The sequence below is a fragment of the Pelodiscus sinensis genome, chromosome 22 (genome assembly GCF_049634645.1).
Source record: "Pelodiscus sinensis isolate JC-2024 chromosome 22, ASM4963464v1, whole genome shotgun sequence".
NCBI classification, from domain to species: domain Eukaryota; kingdom Metazoa; phylum Chordata; order Testudines; family Trionychidae; genus Pelodiscus; species Pelodiscus sinensis.
In genome coordinates, this window is record NC_134732.1 from 21,998,337 (window position 1) to 22,021,612 (window position 23,276).

At 52.2% G+C, this 23,276-nt stretch overlaps 1 protein-coding gene across 9 annotated transcripts in view; it reads left to right on the forward strand.

The window, feature by feature from the left end:
* KCNT1 (potassium sodium-activated channel subfamily T member 1) overlaps positions 1–23,276 on the forward strand; it is a 231,694-nt gene that overhangs the window by 151,672 nt on the left and 56,746 nt on the right. For all 9 annotated transcript variants that reach the window (XM_075905515.1, XM_075905514.1, XM_075905517.1 and 6 more), the window contains 10 exons: positions 677–725; positions 2,305–2,364; positions 3,053–3,127; positions 3,898–3,981; positions 5,501–5,595; positions 10,445–10,625; positions 13,520–13,684; positions 14,955–15,091; positions 18,848–18,911; positions 22,465–22,573. In XM_075905515.1, the coding sequence (XP_075761630.1) occupies positions 677–725; positions 2,305–2,364; positions 3,053–3,127; positions 3,898–3,981; positions 5,501–5,595; positions 10,445–10,625; positions 13,520–13,684; positions 14,955–15,091; positions 18,848–18,911; positions 22,465–22,573 (1,019 nt within the window). The remainder of the gene's footprint in view (positions 1–676; positions 726–2,304; positions 2,365–3,052; positions 3,128–3,897; positions 3,982–5,500; positions 5,596–10,444; positions 10,626–13,519; positions 13,685–14,954; positions 15,092–18,847; positions 18,912–22,464; positions 22,574–23,276) is intronic.

Here is a 23,276-nt window from a genome sequence, read left to right on the forward strand (position 1 = left end):
ACGGGGAGGTCGATAAAGGGCTTTCAGGTCGGTGCGGGAGCATCTAGACTAGTGCGCTGAGTTGACAAACAACTGATTAGCTGTTTGTCGGCTCAGCGCGGCAGCCATTTAAATTTAAATGAAGCTGCGATTATTTAAATCGCGGCTTCATTTCCCTTTGCCGATCAGCCTAATCTACATGGCTCCATCGATGGAGCCATTTAGTTTAGACACACCCTCAGATCTGGAGGCAGACTTAGCAGTTTTGAATAGTAATAATGAGTTTCAGGAAGATAAAGATCACTAAAGGGTACGTCCACACAGCAGTGTTATTCGGAAATAACATCGTGTGTGTCTACAGTGCAAGCAGCTATTACAACGTAATGTCGAAATAATGTCAAGCTGGAAGACGTCTTGCTCCGACTCTTGTAACCCTAATTTTACAAGGAATAAGGGAAGTCGGAGGAAGAGTGCTCTACCTCGGACTTCCAGCTGTGTAGATGGTGCCAAAAGTCAAACTAAGCTTTTTCCACTTATGCTACACAATTGACGTCGCTCGTGTTGCGAAGCTTATTTCAGCTTTCACTCTGTTGTGTAGACGTGCCCTAAACGTGGACATCACACTTGCCGGGTAAAACATCGAATGGCTTGTTGGAAACAGATTCCAATTCAGGATCATTTTGAATTTTCCTTACAGGGCTCCAATCTTATGGGTGGACAGGAAAATGCCATTATGGGCAATACAAGTAAGTAGCTGACCAGGAGGCATTGTCACACAAAGATCCATCAACCGTCGTTAGTTTGCATAAGGTTTGTTCTGTGTCGCCAGGGTTGCTCTGAGCACTTTTCTTCCTGGGACAAATCCTTGACAACAAAAGGACACAGATTTTCCTGGGCAATAGATGGTGAGGAGCAAGGAAACTTACCAATGCGGATGGGAAAGAGACCAGTCTGTTTATGCAAATACTTACGAAGATTAAGCTGTGTGGGTTTCCCACAGCTCTGTTCTTAATAGAGCCTGGGAGAATGGGGGTCTACAGTGGAGCCAAATAAGTTTAGGGGTCCAGGCTCTCTAGGAAGATTCATTCCCTCCCCCTCCCCTACAATACTACCCCCGTCTATTTTGTCTCTGATCTTTAGTTGTTCTCAGGGTGGGATGGAGTCTTGGATCCAACAGGTTTGGCCATTTTTATTCTCTGAATTCTTTTAGGGGTGAAACATTTCCCAGGAATGTTTTTTTTTTAAATCCCATCTCCATTCAACTCAGCAGTCCAACTCCTCTTGTCACCAGCAGAGCCAGGCTGCCCCCGAAAGATTTGTCTAACCCAAGTGTGGCACTGTTTAGCTGTACCAGTGTGGTTCAACGGCACGGGCCCTAGCATGGGGGCAGTCATATGAGCATAAAGCAGAGGTTCTCAAACTTTTTGGCTCAATTTAGGCCGTTCTGCGAACCACCAGCCAACCTCCCCTGATGATATGGGTGGGAGGATGGGTGCAGAAGCAGGCCGAGGGTGGGGGGATCTGGGTGGGAGGATGGGTGCAGAAGCGGGGTGTTGGTGAGGAGTATGGGGGGGTGCTTCCTGGCTCTGAGCCTCCTCTCAGTCCCAGGCACCGCCCCTGCTGCTCCCATTGGCCACAACTCCAGCCAATAGGAGCAGCAAGAAAGCCTCCAGGCGAGAGTTTTCTTGTGCTGCTGTTTCCCCAGCCAGGGGGAAGGGAAGCGGCAGCACACAGATCCACTTCCTACCCTCACGAGCTGGATCCGGCCCATGAGGCTCTCCCCTCCCACAGCAGGAAGCTGGTGCTGGCGCTCCATCCTCTTGGGGTGGCACAGGGCTCCCAGCAGCAGGGAGTGGGGTGAGCCCCAAGCTCGTGGTCCTATAAGATGGTCATAGACCACTAGTCATAGACCACTTGACATAAAGAGAATGAGCGATATCGGCATAAGGTACTTTCATTGCCTCCCTGCTCAGGAGTGTTTCAGCATAATCCTTATTTTTACATTAAAATCACCCCCCGCCCCCCGACTAGCATATCAGCACCAGTACAAGAACCATCTAGAACAGGCTGGCAGCTTGACAAAGGAACCGGGACGTGGACAGAGAGGGTTTCCCATGGTTGCCCCCAATCCATGCCACTCTGGTATCGTCCTGGGGTTCCATAAAGGTCCAGCCTCCGCCCTGGGCAGCTTTCTGGTCCGTTGTTTACAAGCCAGCGGGGATTGCGCCGTCCGAGCGGCTGGGGAGCCTCCGAGCTCGTCGATGATGCATCAACTCAAACCCAAGACGATTCAAATTCCTTGATGTGCGTGTGTTTGTTTCCCAGGTGAGCGTCGCTTTAATCAGCTTCCTCGAGACCATGCTTCTCATCTATCTCAGCTACAAGGTAAGAGCCCTCCGCGCACGGCGGACCTGGATGGAGAGCTGAAGGCCCCATCCGTGAAAGCAACAGCAGCCTCTCCCTTCTCCTTCCCGCTCCCGCTGGAGCAGCTACCCTGCTCAAATCACTCCCCACGCAGCTTCACGGCCAGCCCTCGAAACTCAAACCCGGCCAGGATGTTGCAAGCGGCCTGTCTCGTCGTCTCTTTTTTTTTAATAAGCCGAACCAATCACAGATTCCAGCAGCCCCTGGCTAGCCGCCTGTGAAAAGCCTGGATCTGAATCCTGCCGCATCACTCTCACCTCTAATGCGGAGGAAAGTCTCCCAGGTCTTGCTCATCCCCGAGCTCTCTGAGCTGAACCCAGAGCTCTTCCCTAAGGGGGTGGGGGAGCATGTTTCTGCAAGAGGAGAAAAGTCCATTTGTTTCATGCAGCAAATAAAATGTCGCTTACCGGCAGGTGGTTCCTGACTCCTCCGGACAGCGCTGGTGCTGAGTCCCGTCTGCACAGGATTGATCCTGCATGGGGCTGAGTGATGTGGATTTGATCTAGCATAAGAACATGAGAACGGCCACCCTGGGTCAGACCAAAGGTCCATCTAGCCCAGTGTCCCGTTTGCCCTCAGTGGCCAATACCAGATGCCCCAGAGGAAAGGAACAGTATTTAATTTGATGATTTTTGTCCCCATTCTGCAGGGAAACATCTGGGAGCAGATTTTTCGCATTTCATTCATCCTTGAAATGATCAACACGGTGCCCTTTATCATCACAGTAAGTGTGTGTTGCTCTGGATATTTTTTAACCAATCGACATTCAGCACATTTTCATTATGAAACCATGATTGGTGGGTGTCTCTCCAACGACGGGAAGTCTTCACGGAAGGTTCACTCCTCTCCCCCTCCCACAAAACTTTTTTTTTTCCCCCAGTAACAAATGACTTTGTGTGGGAAATTTTTCGTTTTTATTTAAATTGTCCAGTTTGTGGATGGGTTTAAAAATGCTTTTCATGGAAATCAGCTGGTTTCAGTTCCACCTCCGCACCTAAGGCAGACTGGCTGCATTTTGTCATGGTTCCATGGCAGGTTGTGAACGTTTTGCATTACTCTTGGATAGTATGGAAGATGCTCCGCAGCCTTGATTGTGACCCACTCAGACCAACATTGTAACCATAATTTCGCTCCAGCAGAGGCAGCAACTTTGGGAGACGTATCATGGGCAGGTTTCAGGGTGTTTTCATCTAACCTGGAGTGCAGTGGCGCTGAATTATAACCATGCAGTTGGCTAGTATAGTCTAAGGCCACCTCTTCACTCCGCAATTGATCTTCCGGAGTTCGATTTAGCGAGTCTAGTTAAGACTCGCTAAATCAAACTCAGAGGGTGTCCCCACTGGCAGCTGGGACTTTTGCTCTTGCCAGGAGTAAGGGAAGCCAATGGTTTCTAAGGAGCAGGGCTAATAATTAATTTTTTATAACTTATTAAATAAAGCATCATTGATCATTGTGGTTCTTCAAATAAACTTGCAAATAACTATTTTTTTCTAGATATTCTGGTCCCCTTTACGGAATCTGTTTATTCCAGTTTTTCTGAACTGCTGGCTGGCCAAGTACGCCCTGGAAAACATGATAGTGAGTAGCCAAAGGTCATTCGCTCCCTTCTCCCGTAGCTAGAAGAGCAGCCTGGCAGTCTCCTTCCCATTGCTTTCTGGATGCTTGTTTCACCCTAATATTGAGAGAGAATCTGAAAATATCAGATGTCCTTAACTATCAGACGTCCTTAACTCTGCCCCATTTGTGCTCTCCAATGCTCTCCAGTTTCCACCTTACGTCAAGAGGTAACAGGCTCTGATGTGCTCTATGACACAAGAGGGTTACTTACATGTAAACTTAGGACCAGGTTTTCAAGGCCCCACAATTGAGGCCAAATTCTTAAAAGCCCCCAGCTCCCAGCAGCTCGCATTCTGACCTGTCGTGCCAGATTTAGAAGCTTTTCTGAAAATCTGGCCAGGCCATTTACGTGGTGCCCAAATGCAGACTGAGTTCCATTGCCGATCTGAGTCCTGAAAGCTCTGCCCCTGAGGACGAATGCTTGAAGACCTGTGTTCCCAGAATGCTTCCAAGCTGCGTGCTGATTGGTCCTTTGCATCTGGCTCCGAGCCATGTGGCACAGTTCTTTGTGCTGTGTGTGTTATTCCTGGTTTCACCTCAGTCCTCCAGGCCTTCACTGCCTCCTTCTCACCTTCCACACACGGGATCTCTCCTGTCACTAGACCCACTTCCTCATCAGTCTCTTCCGCACTAATCCCTTGCACGACTGCCCTGGGGCGTGACTGGGCCCTCTCCTTCCACTCAGCTGCATTCGGAAGTGATGACCACGGTGGCTCCCGATGCCGTTTTCAGAGCTGCTCTCTGCAGGGTGGGAACAGAATAGGCAATGCTTATTCCTTAGGTCACTGGTCTTCAGACCATGACCCAGTTGAAGAAAATCAATACCGCGACCCAACAGAATGTGACAACAGAGTGTGGGCTGGGGGCGGAGGATGAGGGCTTTGGGGTGAAGGAGGGGGCTCCGGCTTTGGGGGTGTCAGAGCTAGGGCAGAAGCGGCTGACCTTGAGCGCCTCCTGGTCAGTGGTGCAGCGGGGGCGGGAGGAGCCTATGGCAGCTTCTTGCCTCTCCTGGCACCATGCTGCACCCCAGAAACAGCCGGCAGCAGGTTCCCAGCCAATAGGAGTGTGAGGCTAGTGCTCAGGGCAGGGGCAGTATACGGAGCCCTGTGTGCTCCCCTCCAGCTAGGAACCGGGCGGGCTGCCGACCGCTTCTGGGGCGCAGCGCAGTCTGCAGCACCAGGACAGGCAAGTAGTTGCTTTAACCCCCCACCACTGCTCACCTGATCCCCCTGCAGTAACGGGACCCAGTTCCTGACATTGCATGGCTCAGTCCTGGCCCATGAGCCCTCGTTTGAACCCCCCTGCCTTACAGAAATACATCTGTTTGAAAAGGCACAGGTTCTTGCCTGACTTGCTTCCTAGGCAACCCTTTGGAAATCAGCAAGCTTCCCCGTGCCTGCGTGCGGGCGCGCGTGTGTGTGTGTCGCGTCCATGTGCTTATCCTCATCGCCCACCCAGTGAGACGTCTCCTTTTTTCCAGAATGACCTGCACCGTGCGATCCAGAGGACGCAATCCGCCATGTTCAATCAGGTGCTGATTCTGATTTGTACCCTGCTGTGTCTTGTTTTCACAGGGTAAGGAGTTTTGCTTGGTGTTTCTAAACCCTTGACTAGGCTGCGGGGCACATTCGTTCCTGCAATAAACAATGTAAAATAATAAATAATCCGGTGGCACCTTAGAGATGTACAAAAATATATGCAGGATCATGAGCTTTTTGGGGCACAACCCAACTCTTCAGAGGAGCTGGAGTGAAAATAACAGGAACCCAGAATTTATAATAGAAAACGAAGCGGGGGAAGGTGCCTGCCAATTGTAGGATCGGTGCTAACGAGGCTAACGAGTGAGCTGGAAGTGTCCCATACTTTACTTTGGGTGTAAATGAGGTGTTCAGTGCAGGGAAGGGTAGGGTTGCCAGGTGTCCGGTTTTTGCCTGGACAGTCTGGTATTTGTGGCCTCTGACCGGTAAAAAAAAAAACCCCAGAGAATACCAGACATGTATAATGTATTTTCTGTTTTTCCTTGGATGGAAGGCCGGTGGAGACATTCTTCCCCTACCACATCCAGCGAAGCGTGGGGATTTAAAGGCGCAGCGCCCTTTTTTTTTTTTTTTTTTGACTGAACAACTTTGGTCCCCCAATTTTTTTCCCTGCCGTGTTTGGGATTTTTTGTGAAAGTGTCTGGTAACCCTCGGGAAGGCTGGCTTAATGTAAAATGAGGCAGTGGATGAAAGGAAAAGCTAAGGCCCCGTTCCTGCACGGGCTTAGCATTTTGCTCCGCAAGGAGTTGCGTGCATGCGCATGGCCTTTGCAAGGTTGGGCCCTAAAAGCGCGTGGTGGGCTGTACTGCTCTGAAATGCGACAGGCAGAGCTTACTTCTGCGGTGGGCCCCTGGGAGTGTCACTTACGTCTGTCCTGCTGAGGAAGACACAGGAGAGTCTGTTTTGGCTACAGCTTGCCCAGCTTTCTGGAGCAGAAAGCCAGGGAGGGAGGCGGCCTAGCAGACTGGGAGTGTCTCATTTATTGGATGTGACACTCTCCAGCCCAGAGCACAAGGAGACAAACTCCACCACAGCCTAGGCCGGAAGAGCACAGAGATCCTAGAACGGCTTTGGACCCCGGGCACCGATCCTCACCATCCTAGGGCCACAGACAACAGCTTTGGGTTGCTGCCCGATGCTGTGACTCTGGAAGGGCCCAAATCACAAGAGAGAGCAAAATTGCTAAGGAATTAGCTCAAATGAGCAGCGGAGAGACCCACCCGTTTATGACGGGCTTTAAAGAGCTGCCGCTTGCAGCGTTTCCATCTTGAATCTCATCGGTTCCTTTCATGTTCTTTCAAGATTTCCAGCCCAGAAACTCATCGAAGCCAGACTATTGTAGCTCCTCTGAATGTAAACTGGGCTCCCAACCTTTGGAAGTTCACCGGTAACTTGTGCTAGCATTTTTTCCCCCAGTTCCATGAACATTTTTAGCAGCAATCCCATGACTATTGCATTGAGTTAGTAGGCATGAGAGCACCATATACAAATATGTTGTTGGTTATATGTTGTTGGTTAGCAACACAGGTCAGAGCCCGATTTCCAGACTTGCGTGAGAAAATATCTGCATATAAATTGCACGCACAGTTTTGAGAATTGCACGCACAGTTTTGAGAATTGCACGCACAGTTTTGAGAATTGCACGCACAGTTTAGAGAATTGCACATGTAACCCACATACCTAGGCTATGTCTACATTCACGGCTTCTCGCGCGAGTTATATGCAAAGGAGGCTAAGCGTGGAATATCGCCGAGCCTCATTTGCATACCTAATAAGCCACCATTTTTTGAGAAGAGGCTCTTGCGCAAGAAGAAGCGTCTACACTGTCCCTTCTTGCGCAAGAAAAACCCTTTTGAGCAATGCCGTTCTTCCTGAAAAGTCATAGGTGTAACAGCATTGCGCAAGAGGGGTTTTCTTGCACAAGGGGCAGTGTAGATTCTTCTTCTTGCGCAAGAGCCTCTTCTGAAAAAAATGGTGGTTCATTAGATATGCAAATGAGGCTTGGTGATATTCCATGCTTCGCCTCATTTGCATATGACTTGCACAAGAAGCCACGAGTGTAGACACAGCCCTAGTGTGGCTACTGAACAATGCAAGTGGCACCTAGACCACAGCAACAGTTAAGACCAAGAGACCTCTACAGCATGGGCTGGGAGCCAGCTGGCTTTTAGCTCAGAGGGTAGACTCTCTTCTACTCTGCTTCAGAGGTCCCAGGTTCAAATTCGCCTGGTTACACATGCTCACTTAAGAGAATTGCACGCACGCATTAGACACTTCCTCCCATACTTGTTTCAAGTACAATGACTTTTCTATAGCTCCTTTTCTGAGCTTTTATTCCATATGTGACCGTGGCGAGGTGAGAGATGGGGCCATGCTACCTGCCCAAATTGGCATACCTCCTCCATCTATGTAGACAGAACATCAGCCCTTCAAGGTCCCATTCTTTCTCCTTCTGTAGAGAATGGAGTGAGCGTGTCTTTAAGAAAATAAAGAAAATCTGTGAGAGGCGTGATGTGTTGGGGTGGTTTGTTTTCACTGTTACACAACCAAGTCAGCCCAGGAGATTGAAAAACAATCGCTCTTTGAAGTACAGCCCTTCAGATGATTACTTGTGGCAAGATACAAGCTCGACCAATTACACCGCTCTTCCCTGCGGATATGATCGGAGGCCAAGAGCTCTTGTCAGTAGTTAGAGTATCATGCGGCTGCACTGCACAAAGTCAGATGGGATGATTTGTTGATTGTTTTTTCCTCTCTCCACGCAATAATATTGGTTTCCTCTTTAAACGGTTGGAGGAAATATCATTCGTGGGTGGGTGGCAAAGTCATCAAGGTCCAGATAACCTGTCACGTATTTGCTCCCTGGATTCAGTCCGGCTGTGGCTTCTCTTATGGGGGGGCCCAGAAGTTTGTTTACTAAAAGCATCAATGATTCAATGGCATTTCCACCCCATCTTGGTTATACCCCCCATGTGAGACCTGAACAATGGAGAATAGAGAGTGTGGGGCAGGGATGAATTCTCCTGCCCCTAAGTAGGGGCTGGGAGGTTTAACTGCCTGGCTCCCGTTGGTTTCCATTGGAGGGGTGCACCATCTGGTGATTTGGAAACTTGCGGGAGATTCTACCGGGGGCTGCAGCAGGAATTTTCCCGTCTGATTCCAGCTGGGGTTCTGGAGCGTTCTGGAGAGGACTAGATCCATGTGTCGCCCCTGAGCAAAGCTTTGTGGTGTAGGGCTGTTTACCCAAACCGTCCTGAGCTCCTAAGCCTGTGTATCTCCACCCAGCACTAATTAATTGTACAGGGCCCATCCTGGCTCCATTCAACTCCAGGGGAGCTTCACCTTGGTATCAATGGAGTTGGTATTTCATTGTAGGCAATTAAGGCTCAGATCGGGGGTAAATCTACCTCTGGCGTTGATGGAACGATGCCAGTTTCCACCAGCTGGCAGTGCCCCTAAATGTTGCGAACACTTTTTGGTAACCGTTTGGGGTCGGTTTGTTTTTAACTTTTATTGCTCTTCCGAGGTGCCGGTGGCTGATAAAAGACTCAGATGCTCTCCTCTGACTCACGGCTTCTCCTTGCCTTACTTGGTCTGCCTGAACATTCCCCTTCCAGCAGATCAGTTCCTATTTTGGGAGCCAACGATCGTCTCTAATTACACGATTTTAACAGACGGTTGTTAATTGGAGCATGCCAGGATCGTGGCTGACTTACGTAGGCGGGCAGGGCTCAGAGCAGCACATGAATTGCTCTAACATTCAGAGCGATCCTGGAGATTTTCCAAGGGGAGACATTTGTTCAGCTATGATGGCTGGTGCATTACGGCCTGTTCACTTCCGACATGGGCGGCTCATCCAAAGGAGGTTACCATGGTTGCTAGATTTCCATTTGTCTAATGGCTCACGGAGGCATCTGCTAATGAACAGAACCTTCACCCTGTGCATTTAAAAGAACATGGACTTTGTTCCGTGTTAGGTAGTCAGGGCCTAACAACTTCTGGCATTTTCTGACATGGCCGCAGATCTGGGCTTTGAATGTAACAGACCAGTCCAGTTGCCAGTGGACGCAAAGTAAAACTGATGCTCATGACAGGTCCAACCATCCTGACAGGTCTTTTGAAATGAAAACAAGCCACCATACCCTTTGCCTTTAGTAGCTCATGTCCTCAGTGGCTCCCTATGTATTTCCTGGCCAGTTCGAAAGCACTAGAGGTGAATCCCAAGACTACTTATAGGTTATTTCTGCTAGCTGGGATGACCTAAATGGCAGGCCTCTTAAATTAGATTGATTGTCTACTCAGGAGACAAGCAACTTGCTCCCAGAGGGTCTGTGTTTCCGAAGAGAGGTAGAAAAGTGGTGGGGTGAGGGTGAAAAGTTTTAGCAGCATCCTGCTTGCTGAAGATCCCTCCCTGGACGTGAGCAGTGAGGCGGGAAGCCCGGAATGTCCTGTGAGTCATGTCAAGGACTGACTGAGCTTCCTGTTCAGCTTTCTGCAACACTCGGTTGCAGAAACATGGGGCCTACACCAGTGGGGTGGGGTGGCTGGCGCGTGGTACCTGCGTTTAGCATTTGGGGTAATGTTCTGCTGAGCATGTGCATTTCGGGGGAAGGATTATATGACCCAAACTGAACCTCTCAACTATAAGTGCTGTCAGGCTGGACAGATTTATTCCACTGACAACACTGGTGAGAGACAAGGATGAATTTGGTCAGTTCCAGGCTTTTCCGAGGGCAGTCTCCCGCTAGCACCGTGGGGCCTTCCTTCCCCAGGGGCCTTAATGGGAGTGGAGGGCATTCCACGTTGCAGGATCAGAAACCTGATGTTCACGGAGCGCCCTGTGAATGCCTCTTTGATCCATGCTCCCTTTGTCCCCTCTTCTCCAGAACCTGCGGCATCCAGCATTTAGAAAGAGCCGGTGACAATCTCTCCCTTTTCAAGTCCTTCTACTTCTGTATCGTCACCTTCTCCACCGTGGGCTACGGCGACGTGACCCCAAAGATCTGGCCCTCGCAGCTCCTGGTGGTTATAATGATTTGCGTGGCCCTCGTGGTGCTACCCCTCCAGGTAAGGGTGACCCAGCGATGACGAAACATAGAACCCTTGAACTGGAAGAGACCTTGAGAGGCCATCGAGTCCAGTCCCCTGCCCTCACGGCAGGGCCAAGCACCATCCAGACCAGGGCTACTCAATTTTGGAAGCCCCAGGGGCCACAATAATACTCATAGCACATGCCAAAGGCCGCAATTTAAGTGTGGTCGCATGTACATGCAAATATAGATGGAAATATATGCAAATAGTTTCTTTCACACTGATGGGCATGAATACGAAGATTAAGGCAAGACTACACCACACGCAGACCCTTTTTAAGTCAGTTCTGCTGATATTAATAAAATGCAATATTGACCTGATTTCCCGATTTTTTTAATGAGCAATGACAATCCAGGAATTTAACTCCTAAAACGCATTTCAACAGAAGACCATTCTATTGACTTGCCGTTGTGGAGCATGTTCCCAGTGGAGGCCATGTTCAAAGGATCCCACCCGGGGGCTGCGTGTTACGTAGCCCTAATCTAGACCATCCCTGACAGGCGTCTGTCCAACCTGCTCTTAAATATCTCCAGTGATGGAGATTCTACAACCCCCCTAGGCAATTTATTCCAGTTTTTAAATTGGAAGAAAGAGATGGGCCGAGCGTCCAATAGAAATGCCAGCGTGGCTGACAGGTCGTGGTGCGTGAGAAGCACCCGAAGGAGGGCAATTTCCACCTGATGAGCCAGTTGAGCCGGAGCACGATTTGAGATTTCCAGAGGAGACAGAGGCATGCTCAACCCAAATACGGAGGGAGCTTGGTTTCTGCTCAGAAGCCCTGTCAACAAGCCACTGAACCGTGGTGTTTGATGTTTCACGTCTGGGAGCCAACAAGCCGATACTCCTTCTCCGCCAGCCGCCAGCCTGACAGCCCCTTGCCTGAAGTTGTCACTGTCAGTCGCTGTCAGCGTGGGGAGAAGGGGAGAGGGAAATGCGTTTAGAAAAGGTATTCTGCTGGGATCGAAGAGCAACCGTGCACTTCCTTCCCAGCTGTCCTTAAACGGAGCAAGCAGAATGTGTGTGTGTGTGTGTGTGTGTGTGTGTGTGTGTGTGTGTGTGTGTGTGTAAAACCCACACCCCTACTGGGTGTGGTTCACAGTCCATGTAGACCCCTTACAGAGAGAGAGAATAAGTTTACTCTGTGGCATGGGTGGGGAACGTAGGCCTGGGGAGCGGGGGGCGGCCCCTGGCTTGCCTGAATCTGTCCCTCGAGGCTTAGGGCCCCTCCCAGCATTGGGGAGCCCACACTGGCGCTCTGGCCCCCCGTTTCCCTCACCATAGGGCTGGAGCACACAAAACCTACTACACTGCATGCTACTGGGCTTGGTGTGTGAGGGGAATGTAAGGAGCATCTTTCTCCTCCTCAGTCGGGGGCCACGTCAGTGAGGGTTGGTTTTGGGGGGGGGTTGCTTCTCACTTGTGTGCGGCCCCCGACTGATTTCTCTGTGTCAGCGGCCCCCAGCCCAAAAAAGGTTTCCCCACCCCGATCTCCGGCCTTAGCCGAGAGCCAGCTGGCTTTTAGCTCACGCTGAGGGCCGTGGTGTCCAACCAGTTCAGTAGCAAACTAACCAGCCAAGTGGCTGGCGCGTTGGACGCCACGAAGCTCCCGAGGTCCCAGGTTCGGTTCCGCCTGTTGACATTACATGCGCGCGCACGCACACATGCTAACAGGAGAGCAAGAACCCCATGGTCACAGTGTGTAATTATCTGCTTAAATGAAGGGAAAAGACAGCATGACACATTTACTGAGAATGCAACAGTTGCAGATGCTTTTCAATCACACACACAAACAACATACACCCAAAGTCTCGCCAGACGATGTCATAGTTACCAGTCCAGAGTCTGTATCAATCTAGTGGCCAGCTAGATTGAACACAGACGGGAGCAGGGCCTTTGTTGGTCGATTGAGCCGATGCTCCTCTGGAGTTGGTGGCAAGACGAACCCAAAGTTCCATAGCAACGTACCCTGCTTTTATAATCCTTTTCTCTGTTGAAATCCATGTATTCCGCTCGTCAGGTTGTGACCGGAACATTATCTTTTTGATGTCAGTGTTCCCAAAACATTTTCCAAGGCCCATCCTGTAATCAATTGTCTTTTGGGGCTGCCCGCTTGCTTCAAGGCTCATCAGTCTGCCAATATCCAATCATCTTATGAGTCGGGGTACTCATCGATGGTTATAGATGGCTTACCTGCCGCCAGGTCGTCTCGTCTTCACCCATGCTTGCCCACCCTCCTTTTTGGCCATCTGGTTCTGAAAAATAGCTTTGCACCTTATCTCAACACATTCATTCCCCTTTCACACACACATAAGCAATGTTACAAGGACTTCCAAGGCTATGCGGCACATCAACTTCTGTATTGATAAGACAGAGGTGTCGTAAATCAAGCAATTAAGGTCTCAGCCTTTAACATTCTTACAATCTTCATTAACTCAGACACAATATGAGATCCTGTCTCTTTACTTACTAAAACTTTAGAACAAGGAAATATAGGAGATATATACTTAACTAAAGGATTTGACTTACTACCATCTTAAATATGATTATACATTACCTTACATGACTACATTACTAACCCTAAGATAAAATATAAAAAGAATAAAACTTTCAGTTCCAACACAATCCCCCCCTAGGAATGGTTCTGCTGGCATGCAACAGTGTGGAGTAATTTGGATATAAAAGGCCATAAGAAGAAGCAAATCTCAGCTTTCCTTTACCCAGAGCTCCCTTAACCTTGCCCATGTGTCTGTGGCTGTCATAGGACTTTATCACTATCGATGCGCAACGTGTAGCTGTTCAAACGTTCTGGCTCTTTGGGTGTGTCCAGCCTGCCCCACTGTCTGAGATGAGCTGTCTGCCTTTATTTGCAGTTCGAGGAGCTTGTGTACCTCTGGATGGAACGCCAGAAATCCGGGGGGAATTACAGCCGCCACCGAGCGCAGACAGAGAAACACGTTGTCCTTTGTGTCAGTTCCCTCAAGATCGACCTCCTCATGGACTTCCTGAATGAATTCTACGCTCATCCCCGGCTGCAGGTACGGACAGTGGCCTCCTCTTTCAGGGTGGCCACTGTTAGCAGTTGAATGAATGTCCTTGCTGAGCTCTTGGTGCTGTGAGACCCTGCCCAGCACTGAGCACACGGAAGAGGGAAGCCAAAGGATGTGTGACAGGAATACGTCTGAGGTAAAAAATATCAGTTCAACCAGATTAGTCTTCCGTATAATCTGGTAATTGGTTTCAATTTGCAATATAGAATACATGACTCGGTAATGCAAACAGCATGGAAGAAATACCTGTTATAGTAGTCCTGGTAGATTCAGTCGCCTGTGAGATATACCTACCTCTATACACAGCAATGGTCAATCCTCTCTACCAGGGTTCGTCTGGGGTTTTCCACAGTACTTGTTGGTGCAGGATCAAAGCACACTGAAAATCAGCTAAATAATTTCATGGAGGTTAGGTGCATAAAAGGCTATTAGCCAGGGGATATAATTGGTGTCCCTGGCCTCTGTTTGTCAGAGGCTGGAGAAGGATGGCAGGAGACAAATCACTTGATCATTGTCTTCGGTCCACCCTCTCTGGGGCACCTGGTGCTGGCCACTGTCGGCAGACAGGCCACTGGGCTAGATGGAACTTTGGTCTGACCCAGTACGACCGTTCTTATGTTATGTTGAAAATGCCTCTGCAGATGTCCTATTTCTTATGTTAGAAGGTGTTTCCCAAATCGAATGCCTTATACTATGTAAATAAATATTTGGTTGTTGAACCCAGATAGATTTACCCCGCTCCAAATAAAATCAGCCAGTCTAATCAGCCCTGTTTATCAATGACTGGGTGTAACTGTCGCCCCTCCCCCCCCACTATTAGGAGCAGCTCTCATGCCTCTTGCATTTAATTCAAGAATCCATTCCCTGTTGTCATTATCAGCCTTGGCTCAGTATAGATTTCATTTTTAAGTCTTAATTTCTCTAAATACACAGAGTCCCATTTTTCTGAGCCAAATGTTCGGCCCTTTAATAATTCAGGTGTCGGATGTGCCTACACTAGAGTTCTCGTGCAAGCATGATAGGGGTGTGTGTGTGTGTGTGTGTGTGTGTGTGTGTGTGTGTGTGTGTGTGTGTGTGTGTGCGCGTGCGCGCTTCCATATGCTTGTGACGGCCCAGAACCGGTACAAAGAGATGTCGCGCCGTTAGTAGCATCATGCCGAACTCTGCGTAGAGTTACACGCTCAGTCAGCGAGGGAACTGGTCTCCACCGAGCGGGCACTGTCAGGCTTCCAAGCAAACACGGGCCTTTCTCTTTCAGGATTACTACGTAGTGATCCTTTGTCCCACTGAGATGGATATCCAAGTGCGGCGGGTCCTTCAGATTCCTCTCTGGTCCCAGCGAGTGATCTATCTTCAGGGGTCTGCACTGAAAGATCAGGATCTCATGAGAGCAAAGTGAGTATAGAGCCAATCCTAGCAAGACCCACAGATGTGTGCTCAGGCCGTGTCTGGTGTTTCCTTGCTGTCTGTCTCTCCTTCCGTTTCCCGCATAGATGCCCTCCCCCCGCAGTACCTAACAATACGCAGAGAAAATCCCTCATCCCCACAGCGCTAGCTCTGAGGAGGCTCACATGTCCCTGCGACGGGGGAGGGGTGACTTGTGCCTCCATTTTGGTTCCAGGCCACCAATGTTTTTTTAAAAACAAGCAGTCCTGTGGCACCTTAGAGACTGAACAAGTGGGCGGTGCCCACGAAAGCTCACGATACCATCCACGTGTTTTCTTAGTCTATAAAGTGCTACCAGACTACTTACAGATAGGGTTGTGAGCTTTTGTGGGCAAAACCCTCTTCCTCAGATGAGCTGGAGTGGAAAAATGGGAACCCAGAATTTATAACAGAAAAAGGAAGTGGGGGGGAGGAAGAGAGGGAGGGAAAAAAGTCCTTGTCAATTGTAGGGCTGGTGCTAATGAGGCTAATTGAGTGAGCTGGAAGTGTCCCATACTTAGATTTGATGTAAATGAGATGTTCAATGTATGGAAGGCGGCTTTATTTTTTGTTGGTTTCTAAGGTGCCACAGGGCTACTCCTTGTTCTTAAAGTTACAGACTGACACCTGTATCATAGAATACTAGGACTGGAAGGGACCTCGAGAGGTCATCGAGGCCAGTCCCCTAATATAGACTCATAGGTTGTGTCTACATTGGCGCGATCTTGTGCCAAAGCAGCCGCTTTTGCGCAAAAACTTGCTGCCTGTCTACACTGGCGGGGAGTTCTTGCGCAAGAACACTGACGTTCGAATGTGTGAAATCAGTGCTTCTTGCGCAAGAACTAGGATGTGCACACTCAGGAATAAGCCCTCTTGTGCAGCTGTTCTTGTGCAAGAGGCCAGCGTAGACAAGGACCATGAATTTCTTGCGCAAGAAAGCCCGATGGCTAAAATAGCCTCAGAGCTTTCTTGCACAAGAGAGCGTCTACACTGGCACGGATGCTCTTGCGCAAAATCATGCCAATGTAGATGTAGCCGTAGATTTTAAGGTCAGAAGGGACCATTATGATCATCTAGTCTGACCCCCTGCACAATGGAAGCCACAGAATCTCACCCACCCACTCCTGGAATAATCCTCTCTCCTAGATCTCAGATATTGAAGCCTTCAAATAGTTTAAAGGCCCCAAGATGCAGAGACTCCTCCAGCTGTGATCTGTGCCCCATGCTACAGAGGAAGGCAAAAAACCTCTAGGGCCTCTTAGAGCTGGAAGGTACCTTGAGAGGACATGGAGTCCAGTCCCCTGCCCTCATGGCAAGAGCAAGTACCATCCCTGATAGATTTGCCCCAGATGGCCCCCTCAAGGAGCAAACTCACAACCCCGGGTTTAACAGGCCAATGCTCAAATCACTGAGCTACCCCTACCCCCTGTGGTGATTGTTTCGTGCATTTATCCGGCATGAAGGGATCCATTAACCTCACCCCATGTCAATTAGCGTCGTCGCAGCCGCCTCTGCGCTGGGCTTCGTCCTCAATCGATGGCCCCTCGGTGCCGCCCTCGGGAGCCAGATGCTGGGGTGTGAAGCAGTGTCATGGGGACGGGGCAAGGGGATGGCTGAGATGCCATGTCTGCCCTCGGCCGGCTCTGCTGACACCGTCTCTGTTGGGGACAGGGGGTTGTCCGAAGGGAAACATGTTGGAGGGGGCGGGAGTGTTCGGCTCGACAGCCTACACTCCTGCTGCCCGAGGCAGGTTCGGTTCCGCCTGTTGGCATGACACCTGCACGGGGCTGTCCCGGGGGAGGTGGCAATGAGAATACAGGCAATCAGGCAGCCGCCTTCTGTGGCAAAGCTTTCTCCTGCCCAGCACTTCAAGGTAACAGTCACGCGTCAGGAGCCGGGCAGGTGCGACGTAGCTGGGAGACGTTTCTTTTTTGGGCGATCGAAGGCAGCCGAGGGAGAGACTTGAGCGGCGAAGCCCCGTCGTTGGTCACTCATGGGAAGTGCGAAGACTCGGGGGAGGCTTGTGCGGCATCTTGAGGCTGAGACTGTTGCTGGAGCCTAGGGGAGTTAGGCACTTCTCGCTCGTTGAATGACATGGCCCCTTTTCAGGGTCAGGCCCCTTAAAAAATGTTCCACCCGCAAAGTGCTCCCTCTTCGCCAAGAATTGTTTCCACCTTGCACCCTTCTTCTTAACCCGAGTGAGATCGGATCTGTTTCTGGGGATGGGCTTTGACTCTTCCAGGATACTGTGTGTGCCGAGTGGCACCGGTGTGTCTATCCAGTGTGTTCATCCCCGCCTCAGTCCATGCAGTGCCTCACAGGGAGACTGCAGGTTTGCCCTGATGCGGGGGGCGGTGAGGAGGTTGCCCCAAAGGAGCTGCACTGGGGCAAGCAGCTAGCGTAGACATGCCAGAAATCAGAGGGAGCCACTCAGTCACTTTTTGCACCAGTGCGACATCTGTTGGAGAAGTTGCTCCAGTGCAGCACTATGGATAAAGTGACTTGGGCGCAAAAATCTGCAGAACTCCTTGCCAGATGATATTCTGAAGACCAGAACTTTGACCGGGTTCAAAAAAGAGCTAGATCAATTCATGGAGGTTAAGTCCATCGAGGGCTATTAGCCAGGATGGGCAGGGCTGTTTGCCAGAAGCTGGGATTGGGTGATAGAGGAGGGATCACGTGAGGATTCCCTGTTCTGTTCATTCTCTCTGGCGCACCTGGCATTGGCCACTGTCGGAAGACAGGATAGAGGGTGAGCTGGATCTTTGGTCTGACCCCGTCTCGCCGTTCTTATGTTACGGTTAACCAGTGGGTGCTCCAGCCCGGCCAGATAACCCCCACCCATGATGGAGCTGGGGAAGGTCACTCCAGCTCGCCCGCCCCCATTTAATCACTTAACTGGTTAAACATAACATGTAACCGGTTAACTCATTAAACAGCATGTTACAGCCCACTCCAGTCTGGCGGTTGCACCAAACCAGGGGCCTATGGCCCGAGTTAGCTCTGCCGTGAAGAGGTTGCCCTCTCCCTACATAAGACAGATGTGACCGTTGGCAAGAGAGCTGCTTTCCCCTGCTCACAAAGTGTTTTGTGTCTGTCGCCTGCCCGAGCCAGAAGCTCCCTCGTTTAACGGCCGGGGCCTGCCAGGTCTTCCCACGGCTGAAATGAGATGGCGGAGAAATACCGGCCGGCGTTCTGCGGCCCTCGCTACCGCCAGTGCAGAGAGCTAGCCATCTGCTCGCAGGCCTGTCGGCTCCCTCGCAGGGCAGGGACGGGTCACTCCCAGAGAGACTCAGGGCTGTGCGGCACCTCGCCGCTACCTGCCTCGGGGGTGCGCACGTGGCTCCGCTCCCCAACCCCACAGCCCCTCACGATGCGAGCCGCAGTCCACGGGGCCACCGTGCAGGCGAGTGACAGCCCCACACCGCCCCCTGCAGATGTTCCCCTGCCGTCTCCAGCCCTTCACCACAGGACGCACGGCAAAATGGCCCTTTATAACAGCCCCGCCCTTCCCGTTCTGCTGAATGGAATTTGCGGCGGAGGTGCAAACAGCAACCTTCTCACGGGTGGGGAAAAAAGCCCGGCGGCCTGACTGCCGGCCCCTTAGCAGGGCCCACGCGTGGCGTCTTGCACAAGCCCCCAGAAAGCAGGCCAGGAGATGCTCTTGCTGAGTGCATGTGGGACGAACCAGCTGCCTGTGACTCACAGACGCCTTTGTGTTTGCAGGATGGATAACGGAGAGGCCTGTTTCATTCTCAGCAGCCGAAACGAGGCGGACCGCACGGCCGCGGTAAGACAGGGCTGGGGTCGCTGGGGATTCAGAGCTGTTCAAGGGACCTTGATAATCGGGTCTGACGCGCACAACCCAGGCCAAAGACCCTCCCCGAGAAGGTGGCGGCAGCAGCGTCCAGTTTCAATCTGTGGACCTCCGGTTATGGCTGCTCGTTAACGTATTGCTCATTTACATGGCCGGTGGCAAATGATCCCATCCCGTCCTAGTACAGGGTTGCTTGTACTTTCCTTTGAAGTCAGGGCCGGCCCATAACATTTTGGCACCTGAGGCGGGGAGCTCCAATGACGCCCCCTCGCTTGGGCCCAAACTTTGAAAGGTCTCAATTCTGCCTCCTTCCTCCAGCCCAGCACTGCCCCAGCTCTGTGCATCTAGAGCAGAGAGAATACACAGGCACCAGCAGCAGACACAATTTTCTGCACTCTGGGTCCTAGTGGTGCCCGCGCCCCACACAGTCTGGCACCGGAGGCGGCCGCCTCAGTTCGCCTCACGGTAAGGCCGGCCCTGGTTGACGCCTCTGCTCCTGACTCAGAGCAACTAAACTTAAGGGAGGCCTCGGGTGAGCCGGCCGGATGGTTCCAATGTTTCCAGCCTAGGTGCCAAAGCCACCCCGGGCGTTCAGTGGCAGGCTGTCGGCCGCTCCCCAGCCAAGCCTGCCGTGCTGACGTTTTGCCGCCGCGTCGCTCGTTTGTGTTCACGGTCTGTACGCGGCGCGTGGGGGATTTGAGGGAGCCCCTTGAGCTTTGTGAGCTAAAAACATCACCGCTCCCCCCCCCCCCCACCTGCGGGGAGAAAATCCCCAAGAAGAGAGGCCTAAGGCTACGGTCGTGAGGCGGCTTTGGAATTCCCGTTCGGAGGCGGGGATCTCTGAGGAAGCGGTGGGAAGGACAGTCGGTGGGCAGTCAGAGTGGCGCGGGTGATGCCATAAGGAGGGTCAGGTGCCAAAGAGGTCAGGATCCGGCCACACAAGAGGCTGCCGTTGGGAAGATCAGTCTGAGGAGTGTGGCAGGAGGGAGCACTTTGGTGGGGTGAACAGAGAGGCCGAGGCCAGACCCACGCGCCCGTGGCCTGAGTGAGTCCGACCCACACTTCAAACAGGGCTGCATTAAAACAGGCTCTCGACGCAGGGGGTCGCAGCCTGCAGGGATGGCGTGGGGACAGCGCCCAGGGGGTCCCACCGCCCTCCGCACTCCCCTAGGGCTAAAGAAGAGCGGCACCCTGGCTGGACGGAAGGGATCGTCCTGAGGCGGGGGGTGCCCAGGTCTGCGATGGGGGCCGAGAACGCCGCATTGCGACAGGCTTTCTGAGACCTCGGTGGTTTTTCTTGCTCATGCATGAGCCGAGGGGCTTTGTCCGTGTGGCTGAAACCATTCCCGGGCTCCTATTTGCTCGGCTGGCCCCTTTCATGCCGGCTTGTGTGTCAGGTTCTTTCATCGCCGGGGCTAATTTACTGAGCTGCATAGAACTGGAACAAAGCCGCAGAGCTGCCAGATTCTCCAGACGGGCCGGGGAGCCAGCGGGTGGCTAACCCCAGCAGCCCCCGCTTTTCAATTACAGAGCGCGCCGCGAGGAGCGGGCACACGTGTCTCCTGTCTTACTGTAGGCTCTGACACTTTGCTCCCACTCTCGGCCTGCACGGGCGAGAACGCCCCCGTGGGGAGAGCAGGACGTCCGGGTCCAGCGGCAAACTCCCACCGGCTTCATGTTCCCCTGGGGCCAGAGAGAGGCTTTCGCTGGGATCTGCGGCCAAGTCGCAGGCCGGTTTGCAGTCATGCAAGTGTTGATGATGCCGTCAGTTCAGGACTGTGGCTTTGGTCCGGCCTCTCAGTGAGAGAGATTCCTGGAGGTTAGGCCCAGCAATGGCTATTAGGCAGATGGGTAGGGGTGGTGTCCCCAGCCTCTGTTTGTCTGGAAGTGGGTGACAGGAGAGGGATCACGTGAGGATTCCCTGTTGTGTTCCCTCCCTCTGGGCATCTGGTATTGGCCACTGTGGGCAGACAGGATACTGGGCTGGATGAACCGTTGGTCTGACCCAGTCTGGCCGTTCTTATCTTCTTAAAGTACATCCACTCACTTATTCAAGGCTGCTCGATTACTGGGTCAGTTCAAACCCTTGCCGGAAGAAAGTGGCACCACAGCTGACAGGCCGGCTGTTCGCAGAGCTGGCCGCAGAGGCTTGTGCTGGAAGAGCAAGAGGCCAATTGTCCAAGCCCTAATTCAAGAGCATCCTCCAAAAACCTCGGGAGGGAAATGCCGATCCTGTTTGAATACATCACGAGAACCAGCTAATCGAGAGGCATGGTGCCTGGGAGAATGAGCAGGGGTGCCGGGGAAGGACTCACTGGGGTACAGGGTGAAAATCAGGGTCTGTTTTCTTAGCCAGGGAGAAACCGGCCCTTGAATAGCGGCAACAGAGCGAGGTCAGCGTGGGGCGGCCCTTCCCCCCGTACCCAGGAGAGTTCAGTCTGAATTACGATTTACCAAGATTTCTGGCGTATTTTCTCATCCGATCCCATGGGGCGGGCGAGTAACCGGCCCAGCTGGCCGGGAGCGACGCAGATTCCAACACGGGGCCTTTAGCAAGTTCTGTGGATACAGCAGATCAGGGACAGCTGCTCTTCGTGCCCGCGACGCAGCTTAATTTGACTGGCGTGGGGTCGAGGAGGAGAGCTGTGTGTGCAGGAGGGGGGTCCGGCTTGCGGGGGGGGGGGGAGGGAATATCCTAGCCCAGGGGTGAGGAATCTCTTTTGGGTCAGGAGCCACTGAGCCACAGAAAAACCAGTCGGGAGCCGCACACCAGGGGGAAGCCAAAACCTCACTGCCGTGGCCCCCGACTGAGAAGCAGACAGACCCTCCCCACATTCCCCTCGTACCTCAGAGCCTGGGGGGCAGGGTGATTAGATTTTTGTAGGGCCCCAGGCTCTAGGGTGGTGCCGGAAATGAGGGGTTCAGTGTGTGGGAGGGGGGTTGCTGGGACGCAGGCTTGGGGTCTGGGCAGGAGGGAGGGTGCAGGAGCGGGATGGTGTGGGGGGGTGCCAGAGCAGGTTGGGCGTGCGGGTTTGGGCAGAAAGGGGTGCAGGAGCCACTTCCTTCCCCTGCCAGTGGGCTGGATCCGGACCCAACTTGCCGACTTTGGCCTGTGAGGTTTGGGGTTCCCCCGCCCCACAGCGGGGAGAAATTGCTGGTGCTCCAGCCCCATGGAGGAGACTGCGGGTGGGGGAGGGGGCTGCCCAATGCGAAGGGGAAGCCCCGAGCTTCAGGGTCCGGATCCAGGCAAGCCAGGGGTCATATCCGGCCTCTGGGCCTTAGGTTCCTCACCCCGTCCTTGCCCGAATTTTGTTTGTTTTTCCTCTTCCGCTTACAGATGCTACATGTGTTCTGGGGGGCAGCCTAGCAGGGTGGGGTGTTTCCCACTGAGCCAGCCTGCGCTTGTTTCCCTGGGGGCACAGGACACTGGTGCCCATGAGGGAAGCCCCCAACATGGAGGTGAGGGGACGTATCGAGCTGCCGGAGGGATGCTGATGCTGCTGCTTTTGCCGTTCTCTCCCCTCAGGACCATCAGACCATCCTGAGAGCCTGGGCTGTGAAGGATTTTGCTCCCAACTGCCCCCTCTACGTCCAGATTCTAAAGCCTGAAAACAAGTTTCATGTCAAGTTTGCGGGTGAGTTTGCTGTAAGCAGGTCTGGGTGCCCGGCTCACCCCCAGAATCCCGAGGGGAGGCGTAATGCTGAACGCAACCACCAGTCTCGGGATGTGCCTGAGTAGTCGCTGCTATTCACCACCCTGTTCCTCCCAGCCACCAGTCTGAACCTCACTTAAGATTGGCCAGACTGGGTCAGACCAGGTCCATTTAGCCCCGTGTCCTGTCTGATGACAGTGGCCAAAGCCAGATACCTCACAGGGAATGAACAGAGCAGGAAATTATCTTGTGATCCACCCCTCTTCGCCCATTCCCAGAGGCTGGGGACACCACCCCTACCCCTCCTGGCTAATAGCCATTGACGGACCTAACCTCCATGAATTCATCTGGTTCTTTTTTGAACCCTGTTAAAGTCCTGCTCTTCACAACATCCTGTGGCAAGGAGTTCCACAAGTGGGTTCTCTAAATTTATAAACCACAGAACAGTTTAGAATCTGTGACCAGGGGCATGGTAACAAAGTGAGAGGGCTTTTCTTATCTTCGGAGCATTTGTTTATCCCCGCGACGCATTTACAAAATGTGAATCGTGAATTCTGCCCTCTCTCTGTCCTCAAACGACCTTTGTGGGACCAGCGGCAGGACTGGGCCTACATTCAAGTAGGTTACCAGATTTGATTTTTTTTTTTCGAGCATGATGCATTTTTTCTATAGCGAACACTTGAGA